Source organism: Diabrotica virgifera, chromosome 2 (assembly GCF_917563875.1).
Source record: "Diabrotica virgifera virgifera chromosome 2, PGI_DIABVI_V3a".
NCBI lineage: Eukaryota > Metazoa > Arthropoda > Insecta > Coleoptera > Chrysomelidae > Diabrotica > Diabrotica virgifera.
In genome coordinates this window covers 259,731,588-259,744,854 of record NC_065444.1, presented here as the reverse complement: position 1 = coordinate 259,744,854, position 13,267 = coordinate 259,731,588, and the positions used below count along the sequence as shown (strand labels likewise).

The window sequence follows — 13,267 nt, the reverse complement described above, 5'->3', positions numbered from 1 at the left end:
TATGCTTCAGTGTAACAGTGATGATGCTCTTGTTACAGAGCGAAAACGTTTTGTTCATATGTTTCTAGCCCTTTAGGGCTTTTTAAACTAATATACCTTTTACCAAGAAGAAAATTTTTTATTAAATTTCACTTAAATTTATTTACTACATACAATGTTTTTTGGGTTGCGGTCAAGACAATTATCCAGCAACCAGGACCAATATGGTTGGCCAATATAATTAAAAGGACGAAAAAAGTTGCCGAGCTTTGAAAACAGGTGTCGCTTTTCCGAACTTGCACCTTGCACGGTCTCAATACTAGTTAGAAACTTTTTACAAATAGAAATGATATGAATAGTAATTGAAACATCTATTGGCGCGCATATTTTTTTCAGATTTAGATTTCATAGTCAACATTCTCTTTAGAAATCAGGATAATCATTAGTCCTGTCGCCAGGGGGGGTACAACGGTCTCCTGTATTCAGATGGACTTACCCAAGTTTTTATTATGTATTTTGGCCCGTAGAACACGAATTTTTTGGGTAACAGTTGATCCGGATGTCGATAAGATTGTTATAGACCAAGAACTTGAGGAATCAAATAACAGCGATTTTTGGCAAAACAAAACAATATTTTGTATTTTTTGGGCCATTTTAAGTAAAAAATATTTCTACAAGTTTTTTCGTAGGATGCACAGTTTTCGAGATAAACGCGGTTGAACTTTAAAAAAATCGAAAAATTGCAATTTTTGAACCCGAATAACTTTTGATTAAAAAATAAAATAGCAAGTCTGCTTACCGCATTTGAAAGTTTAAGTCAAATTATATCGGTTTTGATTATTTGCATTGGTAAAAATTTATTTTTTTATTGTTTAACAAAGCTCTAAACACGTAGGGTTTCCCGTGCTTTTACATGCGTTTTAACGCATGTAACGTAGAAATAGTCTTGATTGCACTAGTACCTATTCTACCTACTCGTTCGATTTTAAATGAGAAATCATAGAAACACTCACGCACTAGTTGTTTGTAGCTTTGTTTAGCAATAACACAATAAATTTTTAGCAATGCAAATAATCAAAACCGACATAATTTGACTTGAACTTTCAAAGGCGCTAAGCAGAATTGCTATTTTATTTTTTAATCAAAAGTTATTCGGGTTTAAAAATTGCAGTTTTTCGATTTTTTGAAAGTTCAACCGCGTTTATCTCGAAAACTGTGCATCCTACTAAAAAACTTGTAGAAATATTTTTTGCTTAAAATGACCCAAAAAATACAAAATATTGTTTTGTTTTGCCAAAAATCGCTGTTATTTGATTCCTCAAGTTCTTGGTCTATAACAATCTTATCGACATCCGGATCAACTGTTACCCAAAAAATTCGTGTTCTACGGGTCAAAATACATAAAAAAAATTTGGGTAAGTCCATCTGAATTAACGAGGCCGTTGTACCCCCCCTGGCGACAGGACTACATGCACTACTCCATGTTTTAAGATAAATTTTTAGATTTGTCTACATTTGAGGATATAATCTCAATAGGACATCACATATTGCAATCTTTGGACTTTTTATCGATTGATATGAATGAGAAAGTTGAAACAATTTTTTAGGATTAATGAATTATCACTGATTTTGCAAAGTTTGTGCAGTAATTTTTTCCGGGTATAAAAATTTAATTAAAAAATCAATGATTTAATGATTCTTACACGTATTGAATAACCTAGACGTAAATAACTATGTCTTCATTAATTTCAAGCACAGTAGTTCCAAGGATGACAGACCTATTTAATTGGTATATTTCTGTAACGGATTGCAAACAATTGGGACAGTTGCGAGAGATATAATACAGGTGACAGTCATTCAAAAGCTTTGTTGCAAAAGCGATGTGCACACCGTTACTTCAAGTTGCTTTATCACTTAAAGTGACAAAGCTTATTAATAACTTTTATGTGCTCGTAGTTGTATATGAACGATGTGTGATAATGGATGGCAATTTTAGTCAATTAAATATAAAATACGTGATGGATTGCATTAACTGCATACTAAATCTTCATCTTCTACTATTTGTTAGAGATTTATTGTTAGTTCATACGTTGGGTTGTACAGTTGAATCAATGTTAAGTAGAATCTTATCTTACAGTTAATAGAAGGAAAACAAAGAAGAATCGACCGAGATTCAGTTGGAAAGCTAATCCTACAGTACAAATTGTACGATAATAGTGACAGTTTTGACAAAGAATGAAAATTAATAAAAAATTACAAAACTTCTTTATAAAAGGTTATCAGACAACTGCAGTTCTCGCCAGTGGGGCACACCCACAACCTCCCTACACACGACACTATATATACACGAAATTTTCGATATTCTAAATCTGACGGAATTGAAAATTGTACCAACTTCCATCTTAAAGTTCAGGAAAAGACTCACCCATTCATATATCAACCATCCATTTTGATCCAAGGGTGTGGATTTTACGGCCCTTCCTATTTATGGTTTGTTTTTCGTTCTCGTCCCCAAAACTCCCAAATACTTCGAAAATTAAGATCCGACCTTTGCGACTTCTAATAGTACTGATCATTACCTTTCCAACGCATGTCAAATTTTGAAAATCGGTTATACCATTCAAAAGTTATCGAGCTCAGAAATATGACTCAATTTCTATTTAAAAAAGGGAAAATGTTTGTGGATATGTATGTATGTTTGTATGTATGTGGCTGGAAAAGTTAAACCGATCTAAATTTTTTTTCTGTATTTGAAGAGGGGTCAGGGCCGATTCAGAACCGGTGTAGTTTATAACTTTTGACCAGCCAATAAGCCAGTTATAGGACTTGGTATGTACACAACGGCATATTTTTTGGGGGTATATATCTTCGGTTCAAGAAGAGACAGAAGAACCGCAAATACACCAAATAAATAGTGTTGAGTTAAGCTTTCAAATGGTGTCTAAGCCTAAGATAAATTAAAAAACTAAACTTTGAAAATTTTGGTTTTTCGACAATTACTCAAAATTTCAACCCACGAATTGCGCCAATAACTGAGCGTTTGTAGAAGGACTCTAGACGAATCTGACGGTGTATACCTCATATCCGGGAAAATTCGAATTTTTAAGTTATAGGCTTCATAAGTATGATCAAATCTATTTCCTATGGGAAAAACGGTTTTTCAAGCTCAATAATTCCTGTAATATCTTCAGTTATCATACTTGAACTTAGATGCATCAGATACTACTTGTCAATACGTTTCAAACTCATGTTTACTGATCAAAATCGGTTAAGCCGTTTAGAAGTTATTAAGCTACAAAAGTATAATAAAATTAACGATTATTCCCGAAATGGTTTATGTAGTTGTAATGGTTACAACGCTAAATTTGATCTGGCAACGAGCAATCCGAGTTCATTAACCGGCCATCCCAATAATTTTTTTCAATCTGTTTCGAATAGAAAAAAATCTAGTGCACATTCGATGGACACTAGATCATTTGGGAGATAATGCGACAAAGGCGACTATTTATAAAGCTTAACGTGTAATCGAGAAAAATTGCATTCAACTTCACACATTTAATTTATAAAAAAACTTTGAAAAACTCCTGATACAAGAATAAAAAACCGCTAAACGCCGTAAAAATGAGTGGCGCATACAATATTTCAGCTACAAAAGATCTGATATGAATATTACGTTGCACGAAAATGTATTTTCATTTTGATGCAAAATAAAATTTTAGTTTTATTTTAAAAGATTTTTCCATAATATTTGCTAAATTTGAAGTAAACGCGCCACAAAAGTGTTTCAAAATTCAAACGTTTTACTTCAAATTTAGCAAATATTATGGAAAAATCTTTTAAAATAAAACTAAAATTTGCGCCACTCATTTTTACGGCGTTTTTTTATTCTTTATACCATACTAAAATCATTTAAAGGGCGATATAACGGAACGTTTTCGGAACAAAATTCCATCATCAGTGCTTTTTTAGAGGTATTTTGCGGTTCTTAAATATCCAACGGAGTTTTCCAAATTTCCCATGCTTGTATTGCTCTTCTAGTGATTTCGGCACATTGGTTCTCTTTGAAAAGTTTCAGAATTTGGTCTAGGTCGATATATTATTGGACTGATTTTATCTCATTACCATGTCTGGAATCGTCTTTGTTTGTAATTGCTTTTACAAGGTGATTCTAAACCGGTACGATTTGACAACGATGCTGACCATAAAATAGAGTAGCCGCGGGCTTGCGACGTAATTGTTGTGAATCTAGAAAGTGGGAAGTTTAGTTATCATGGAGACGTGGTCGGGTGAACAACGCGTATTTGCTGTGAAAGCTTATTACAAAAATGTTGAAAGTTTTGTGCCTGTACGACGAGCATTTCGTTTGTTACACTACCATTTGCCCCCGCGCTGCAGTTCCGTCTAACATGGCTATTAAGAATTGGGTTAGGAACTTTGAAAGTAGTGGTTCAATATCACAGAAAAGAGGTGGCAGTGTCAGAATTGCTCGCACACCACAGAATATTGAAGCGGTGTCAAATTCATTACATGCGAGTCATCGCCGGATCTTCGAGGACTCGAGTGTAATGAATTTGGCACCGCTTCAATATTCTGTGATGTGCGAGCAAATTCTGACACTGCCACCTCTTTGTTGTGATGTTGAGCCACTACTTTCAAGGTTACTAACCCAAGTCTTGTGAATGGGGCGACAAATGGTAGTGTAAATGAAATGCTCGTTGTAAACGCACTAAACTTTCACCATTTTTGTAATAAGCTTTCACAGCAAATACGCGTTGTTCACAAGACCACGTCTCAATGATAACTAAACTTCCCACTCTCTAGATTCACAACGTTTGCGTCGCAAGCCCGCGGCTCTTCTATTTGATCGTCAGCAGCGTTGTCAAATCGTACCGTTTCACTAAATTACGCTTTATTTATTTATTTATTTAATCAGTTAAGCCCATTCGTACCTTTCGGTGTTGGGCTGTTTACAACTAGTTCAATATCTACATTTCAATACATTTTAATAATTATACAATACTTTTATTTTAACAATACAATTTTAATGAATATAAATTACTTATTTGACCCATCTTTCTGTCCATATGTTTTAATCTTGTGGTGCTTCTTTGATACTTCTTTTCCATGCTGTTCTATTTTGAGCTAATTGTTTTGCCATACTCCATTGCAGTCCTCTCTTCTCTGCTTCTTGTCTAACTTGTTCTTCCCATCTCATTCTTGGGCGACCTACTTTATTTTTCCCTTGTACTCTGACTTCATATACTTTTTTCGTTATTCTTGTGTCGTTTAGTCTGTGGATGTGGCCCAACCATCCTAACTGTCGTTCCCCTATAATTGTCTCTATGGGTTTTATCTTTAGAGCTTGAGTTATTGTGTCGTTCCTTATTTTGTCTCTTCGTGTGACCCCTTCTATTTTTCTCAAGAATCTCATCTCTGTAGCTTTGATTTTTCTTTTGTTGTTCTTTGTTAGCGTCCACGACTCACTCCCATAGACGATTGATGGTCGAACCACTTTTTGGTACACTTATGTTTTGACTTCTTTGGGTACCTCTTTGGTTAAAAACCAATATGGTAATATGGATAAAATAAATTACGCTTTATTTTATCCATATTTGTTTTCAGGCTGACAGATTGGCAGCTGTCTGCGAGTTGCTTCACTATAGTTTATAATTTCTTGGCTGTTCTCGCTATAATCATGATGTAGTCAACGAATCTGAGGTGGTTTAACTTGTTGCCATTAACGTTGATGCAATGTGTTGACCAATCGATTTCACGGAAAAAAATTGTCAAAAATGCTGCAGGCAAAACTATATTTTGCAGTCAAAAAGCAGTTTCTTAACGAAAAGTCTTGGATTGAAAATATTGTTTATTATTTTTATTTCAATTATTCTAATTGTATAAAAGTAGCAAACTTTGTATCTAGGGCGTTTCGTCTTCCTCCTATTACTAGAGATCTCGCTGTTTTGCGTCTCAAAAGGTGGAAACATTGCATCGCGATGTTTTCCCTTAAATAGGCAGGATTGTTGATATTTGTTTCAGAGTTGTGACTGCATAGCTTCACTGAGGATGCATAGATGCTGAAATAGCTATATGGTGATGGTGGTCCCACTCTGAATCAAATAAAAACAATAACTGCCTTTATCTTTTTTATATATTTTTGGACTTGGCCTTTGTTGATAAAAAATGGGGTCCATGTTACACTACCTCGAATTAAAACGATCAGATACCTGTAATATTTTTTTCATCTCTTTCTTTTTCTACACGGGGGAATTTAGACTATGGGTGTGAACTCATTTGGTATGAACGACCCAAGTCTGCATACGAAAACGATGGTGATCATCAGAGATTCGATTATCGAACTAAGATAAGTCGATTTTGCAGATAATGTTTATCTACAATGTAATCTACACATGGTCATTATCAAGAAGTCAAGTTTCCTGAGTTTCCTGTAGTTTTGATAAGAAAATTTCCTTAATTTATGAATGCACTAAGAAAATGTTGAAAATGTAAAACAAAATCAGAAGTTATCAATATTTGTTAAAAAATTTGTAAATGCTAGGTGATTATTTTGTTAATGTCCGACTGGTATTATACTATTTGACAAATAATGACATGATTTCGAAGTCAGTTAAATATGATATAATGCCCTAAGGCGGTATTTTGAAAAATAACGCCCTTGGGCATTAAATTTAAATAACTAGTTAAATACTGTCAAGTTGACAAATAACAACCTAAGTAAAACTATGGTTATCACAATTACGTTACGACTATTGCTGGTAAATGTACTTCTTTGAAAGCTAATTAATTCAAAATTCATTCAAATTTTTTGCATATAAAGAAGAATTTAGTCGGACATTAAACGGTGAAGGCACCATGGGTATTATAGATAATAACGCTTTCGGTCAACGGATATACTTCAAGCGTTATTATCCTTATAATACCCTTGGTACCTTAATAACTATAATAGACATATAAAATTGACTCGTCAAATAGCACAATAATCGCAAATAGGTTCAGGCAACTAAAGATCTATCAAGGTCAAAGTAACATTTTGACCATAGCTACGATTAAATATGTGAAATATCGTAAGCTAGTACCAAAGTATACATACATTTGCTGTATTTTATTTGAGAAGTAAACGACAACTCCTTTAAGCTTGTACAAATATGTACAATAGCTTGAACCGATACAATCCTTTTACAGAAATCCCATGAAATCCCCGTAAAAATGTATGAAACGGATCAGTTAGTAACGCCCATTCAAGTTAGTAATTACAAAGATAACGATTCATGACAACAATAGCACATTATGTGTATGATGATCAATTAGTATAAAACAGTAACAAAAATGGGGCAACATCCTTCAAAGGATAAATTCGCACGTTCTGCATCAGAAAGGATAGACAGGAAAGAAAAGTATCCTGGTTCTATTGGAAAGGAAAGATATTCTGGAACTATTGGAAAGAAAGGTATGTATTTTAGGGTTAAATCGATAATTTCATTGGTATTAATTTGCTTATGATGTATTTTTCCTTGAATTGTAGCAGGCTACGTGTACGCCGTTGTATATAAGGGATTTTTTATATTTTTTTATTAGCAGTCAATATTATACAATATTATAAATATTAACATAATTTTATAAGTTAATAAGATTGCTTGAGAGTGACATGATGAGTTATATCTAATAGAATGCAGGTCTACTGGCCAATTTTAAGTTTTAGCCTGTTCCAGGATACTTCTCCATTCTGATTTGTTTCGAGCTTCTTTTCTCAATTTTTCTATTTTTAAATTTGTTATATCATTCTCTATTTGTTTTATGTATCTCAGCTTCGGTCTTCTGTACAAGTACATATTTCTGGCTTTTTCCTACTCTGCTCTTTATTTGAGTCTTACGGGTATAACTGTTTAGCAGACAACCTCGCTCGTCCAATTCGGATATCGTGTTACCTTGAATTTTCAATGATATTATTACTGAAATAGTCTCCATCTTTCTCTATCCTCTGCAACTCTGAAGCAAAAGTTTAGTGGAGCTCCGACGTCTTTTGTATTGTGGTCCACATACCTTGTTCGTGATCTTCCCTCTTCCCTGGGCTTTCACTCCTCGCACCATCATCTGCAATCTCAGCTTCTCCAGACCATCTCTACGCACCGCATGACCAAAATAAGCGCTGCTTTTTTCGGTCACAATGTTTCGAGCTGTTCCGCGCTGCTGCAGATAAGATAAAGATTGCCATGATGATCGCTAACATTTGAGGAGACTGCAAACTTCTATATGACTTTTTTTCCATTCTCTTCACTATTGGCATTTTTTTAACATCTCTCTCTTCAATCCTGACCCCCCGGAGGGAGTGTAGTGGTCGACGTGATGTCGTGTATTGTCCGTCTCCAAAGATCTCTGTCTCTGGTCATTTCTCTTAACTCGTACATAGGTCTTTTGCATATTCCCGTAATTTGATCGATTCATCTTGTTGGGGATCGTGATCCTCGTGATCTTCGGCTTTCCACCTTTCCTTGTATAATGAGTCTTTCCATGTTTTCTGTGTTTGCTCTCATAACATGTCCAAAGTATTTTAATTGTTGGAGATGGACTTTACTGGAGAGTCGTTGGCTAACTTTTAGCTCTCTTAAAATTGAATTATTTGTTCTATGGTCGGTCCAAGGAATTTGTAGCATTCATCTCCAACAAAACATTTCAGTGGCGTCTATCGTTCTTCTTTCCAAATTTCTCAGGGTCCAAGATTTACATCCGTAGGTCAGTATTGGGAATATTAAGCAGTTGATCAACCTCATCTTTAACGCTCTTGAAATTTGACAGTCCTTCCATATTGTGGTCATTTTTGCTGTGGCAACTTTTGCTAGATCACATCTACGTTTTATTTCTTCCTATAGTGAATCTGTGTTTGTGATTAATAATCCCAGATATAAGTATGAGCTCACAACCTCAAACCGATCAATTGTCATTATGTGTGGATGATTGTTATGTAGTCTATCCACTATCATGATCTTTGTCTTTGATATGTTTAATTGCAGACCAAATATTTGACTTTCGTTTTCAACCAGTCGTATAAGATCAATCAGCTCTGCTTGACTATTTGCAAGAAGGGCTGTGTCATCTGCGAAACGTAGGTTGTTTATTTGTTATGACCATTTATTGAGATGCATTTTTCCCATCCTTCAAGTGCTCTTCTCATAATATGCTCTCCATATACAGGGTGTCCCGAAAAGATTGGTCATAAATTATACCACAGATTCTGGGGTCAAAACTAGGTTGTTTGAACCTCACTTACCTATATACAATAGTGCACACAAAAAAAATTACAGCCCTTTGAAGTTACAAAATGAAAATCGATTTTTTTTTCATATATCGAAAACTCTTAGAGATTTTTTATTGAAAATGGACATGAGGCACTCTTATGATAGCAGCATCTTAAAAAAAAATTAAAGTGAAATTTGTGCACCCCATAAAAATTTTATGGGGGTTTTGTTCCCTTAAACCCCCCCAAACTTTTGTGTACGTTCCAATTAAATTATTATTGTGGCACCATTAGTTAAACACAATATTTTTAAAACTTTTTTGCCTCTTAGTACTTTTTCGATAAGCCAGTGTTTATTGAGATATTTTGAATATTTGTCGAATCCACCACATATTTGTATATGGTTAAGTACGATTGTAGCGACTTGTTAATAATCTGAAAATTTATTTATAATTTACATTTTTAGGTATATTTTGAAAAAGATGCCACATCTCGATAAAAGGTGACTTATCAAAAAAAGACTAAGAGGCAAAAAAGTTTTAAAAATACTGTGTTTAACTAATGGTACCACAATAATAGTTTCATTAGAACGTACACAAACATTTGGGGGGTTTAAAGGAACAAAACCCCCTTAAAATTTTTATATAAATATATTAAAAAAGAAGCCGCATCTCGATAAAAACTGGTTTATCGACAAAATACTAAGAGGCAAAAAAGTTTTAAAAACGTTGTGTTTAACTACTGGTACCACAATAATGAATCAATTGGAACGTACACCAAAGTTTGGGGGGGTTTAAGGGAACAAAACCCCCATAAAATTTTTATGGGGTGGAAAAATTTCACTATAATTTTGTTTTAAGATGTTCCTATTATAACAATGAAACATGTCCATTTTCAACAAAAAATCTCTAATAGTTTTCGATATATTGAAAAAAATCGATTTTCATTTTGTAACTTCAAAGGGCTGTAACTTTTTTTATGAGCACATTTGTACTAAGGTAAGTTAGGTTCAATCGAACTATTTTTGACCCCAGAATGTGTGGTATAATTTATGACCAATCTTTTCGGGAATAATTGTGGAGATAGTATACATCCCTGTCTGACACCCCGTTCTGGATGAAATTCGTTTGAAAGTGTGTCAAGCACTTTAACTTTTTTTTAACATAATTATTTAAAATTAAATACAACCAAACATGCGCTGATACTTTTTATTTGTATAACTCGATAAACACCTTAAGTTGTTGACATTGTAATGAAAAAACTTTACGATAATCTGTCTTTTTTGTTGCAGGGTCTGCTAAAAAACGAGCAGATGTGGTACAAGTGACACAAGTGTTAACAGCCAATAAGCTGCCAGCAAGGGCGCAACAAAACACAGCAGCTGAGAGTAAGTTTTTAATCTATTAATTTTATTACTATAATAATTATATTATTACTTATTGTTGTTATTAATAAAACAAATAAAATAAAAATCTGTAGAGTTCGACATGCTATCGTATAGTTGCAGGGTTCTCCTGGGGGACATTCTAAATATATTAATAGAAAATAAAACACCGACCAACATACCAAAGATAGTCCATAACCTAAATAATAACAACGTAACCAGAGTTAGATCAGAAGACCAATTCACTGAAAATATTCCAACACAGGGAGGATTTAGTCAAGGCGACAGTTTAAGGCCCTTCTTGTTTAACCTACTCATGGGTAAAATTATAAACAAAGTAACATCTCTTAACCCTGGAAGATCACACCTTTTTTTTAATAAACCGCACACATGGGGACATGGGTCTCAGATACCCAATGATTTTTTGTGAAGAAATAAAAAAATGTAAAAATTTTATGATTTCCAGTGACTCTCTAATCACTATTGAACACATAAGAATTAAATCAATCATTTTATTTTCTGTCTCTTAATTGTAGTAACACAAAAGAAAAAAATATTAAAAATACCTAAAAATAATTAACAAACATTTTCTAAAAAACCGGAAACATAATTCAAACTATTTTAATTTAATTTAACAACAAAATGGTCTTTCTATTTAAAATATAACACTTTTTGATTATATAACTCATATTCTTTCTTAGCCAGGTATTTCAGTTTTACTCATTTTAGTGACTACATTCATAAGACAGTGTGGCCCTATGTTCAATTCATTCTGCTTTATAGCAAGCTGAGCATGCACGCTTTGTTTTTCCATCTGTGCCTTTGCAGAAATATCTAGTTTGCTTTATTAAATTTGTGGGATGTTATGCCGTTAGGTCATTAACTTGAACGCACACTTGATTGCAAACCTCACACATGAGTGCTACATACCCTAGCCTGTATTCAATAAATTTTCGTGATTGGAAATATTGCTCAAATGAGACCGCAACTAGACACCCGTCCTTGGCAAACTAGAGACTGAATTTACATAAAGCAGCATTACCATTGAAATGCAGCTGCGGAAGCTACATGCAGTTGAGTGTCGCGATGGGTATCTCACACCCAAGTGTGAGCTTCCAGGGTTAATCTCGGATATAGAATAGAATGGGCAACAAAAGAATTGGTATGGTGTGCTACGCAGATGATGCAACAATTATTGCTAAATTAGAAGATTATCTTCAGAGACAGCACTTTCAGTTCTTTCGGCGGCTTATTAGCCGCCAATTAAATATGAACATATCTACCAACAAAACTAAATGTATGACAATAGCAAAAGATCCGCTCAGATGCAGGTTAGTGGTTGAGAACAACCCCATAGAACAGGTGATGCAATTCAGATATCTGGGCATAGATATATCAAGCACCCACGACCCGATAAAGGACCTGAGGAGTCAGATCAACAAAGCATCTGCGTTGTCACGATGTCTGCGGGAGATAGTCTGGTTAAATCCGTATATGCGCACAGCACAAATAGTAAAATTAGAATCTACAAGACTTGCATACGACCGATCATGACATATGGCATAGAAGTGCGCGAAGACACCAACAAAATAAAACTGATGCTAAGAGTTACCGAAATGAAAACCCTAAGAACAATAGTGGGGAAAACAAGAAGAGACAGGATGAGAAATACAAACATTAGAGAGCAATGCAAAATTCGAGATATTGTAAGATGGGGAAGGCAGCGCAAGAGGATGTGGTACAACCATGTAAGACGAATGGATGAGAATAGACTCCCAAAAATTGACCTAGAAAACAATCCGCCCGGTTCAAGATCCCCCGGAAGACCACCTAAAAGATGGAGGGATAGTTGGCAATCTATCTCCCAGGAAATTAACCAGAGTCAGCTTCAGAATTAAACAGATGAAAGATCTCCAAGAAGTAAAAGAAGAAGAAGAAGAAGGAAATAAGAAGAAGAAGAAGAAGAAAAACAAGAAGAACAAGAAGAACAAGAAGAACAAGAAGAACAAGAAGAACAAGAAGAAGAAGAAGAAGAAGAAGAAGAAGAAGAAGAAGAAGAAGAAGAAGAAGAGTTTTATTAGTTTTGGATTTGTTTGTATTTTACGTTGCTGTAATTGTATAATTCTCCTTTCTTTTGGGTCATTCATCAATCTGCCTCTGCGTGAATGTATTTCTTGTGAAATAAAATCTTATTTGTCGAAAACTTCTCACGAAAAAAAAATATGAAGAATGCGCATGAAGTCGTAACATAGGTTCACTGCAGGAAGTACCATCCATCACCATCACCCATTTACCAACACCAGTTTCGTCATTCACTGCAACACCAATGGCGTACCAACACAAAATAATTTCTGATATTTGTTTTACTTTTTTACTGCATAATAGTATTTTACATGGTTATTGATTTTAAAGGTTCAAATGGCTTGGTGGACAAGAGCAAATTATCGTGAGACTTGGGAAAAGATTGAGAAGTTATCAATCATCAGAAAACTCTCATTAATACTAATGGAATTGGGCACGGAATTAGACAAGGGATTAGACAAGGAATTAGACCATCTCCCCCCAACTATTTACTGCAGCTCTGGAATATGCATTTAAAAAACTTGATTGGGCTAAAAGGGTAATAAATATTGATGGTGAATATCTGAGCC

The 13,267-nt window shown here is 34.4% G+C and overlaps 1 protein-coding gene across 4 annotated transcripts in view; it reads left to right on the top strand.

Moving 5' to 3' along the window:
- LOC114343874 (uncharacterized) overlaps positions 1-13,267 on the top strand; it is a 700,122-nt gene that overhangs the window by 409,016 nt on the left and 277,839 nt on the right. For all 4 annotated transcript variants that reach the window (XM_050644500.1, XM_050644499.1, XM_050644498.1 and 1 more), the window contains one exon: positions 10,524-10,619. In XM_050644500.1, coding sequence (XP_050500457.1) covers positions 10,524-10,619 — 96 coding nt within the window. The remainder of the gene's footprint in view (positions 1-10,523; positions 10,620-13,267) is intronic.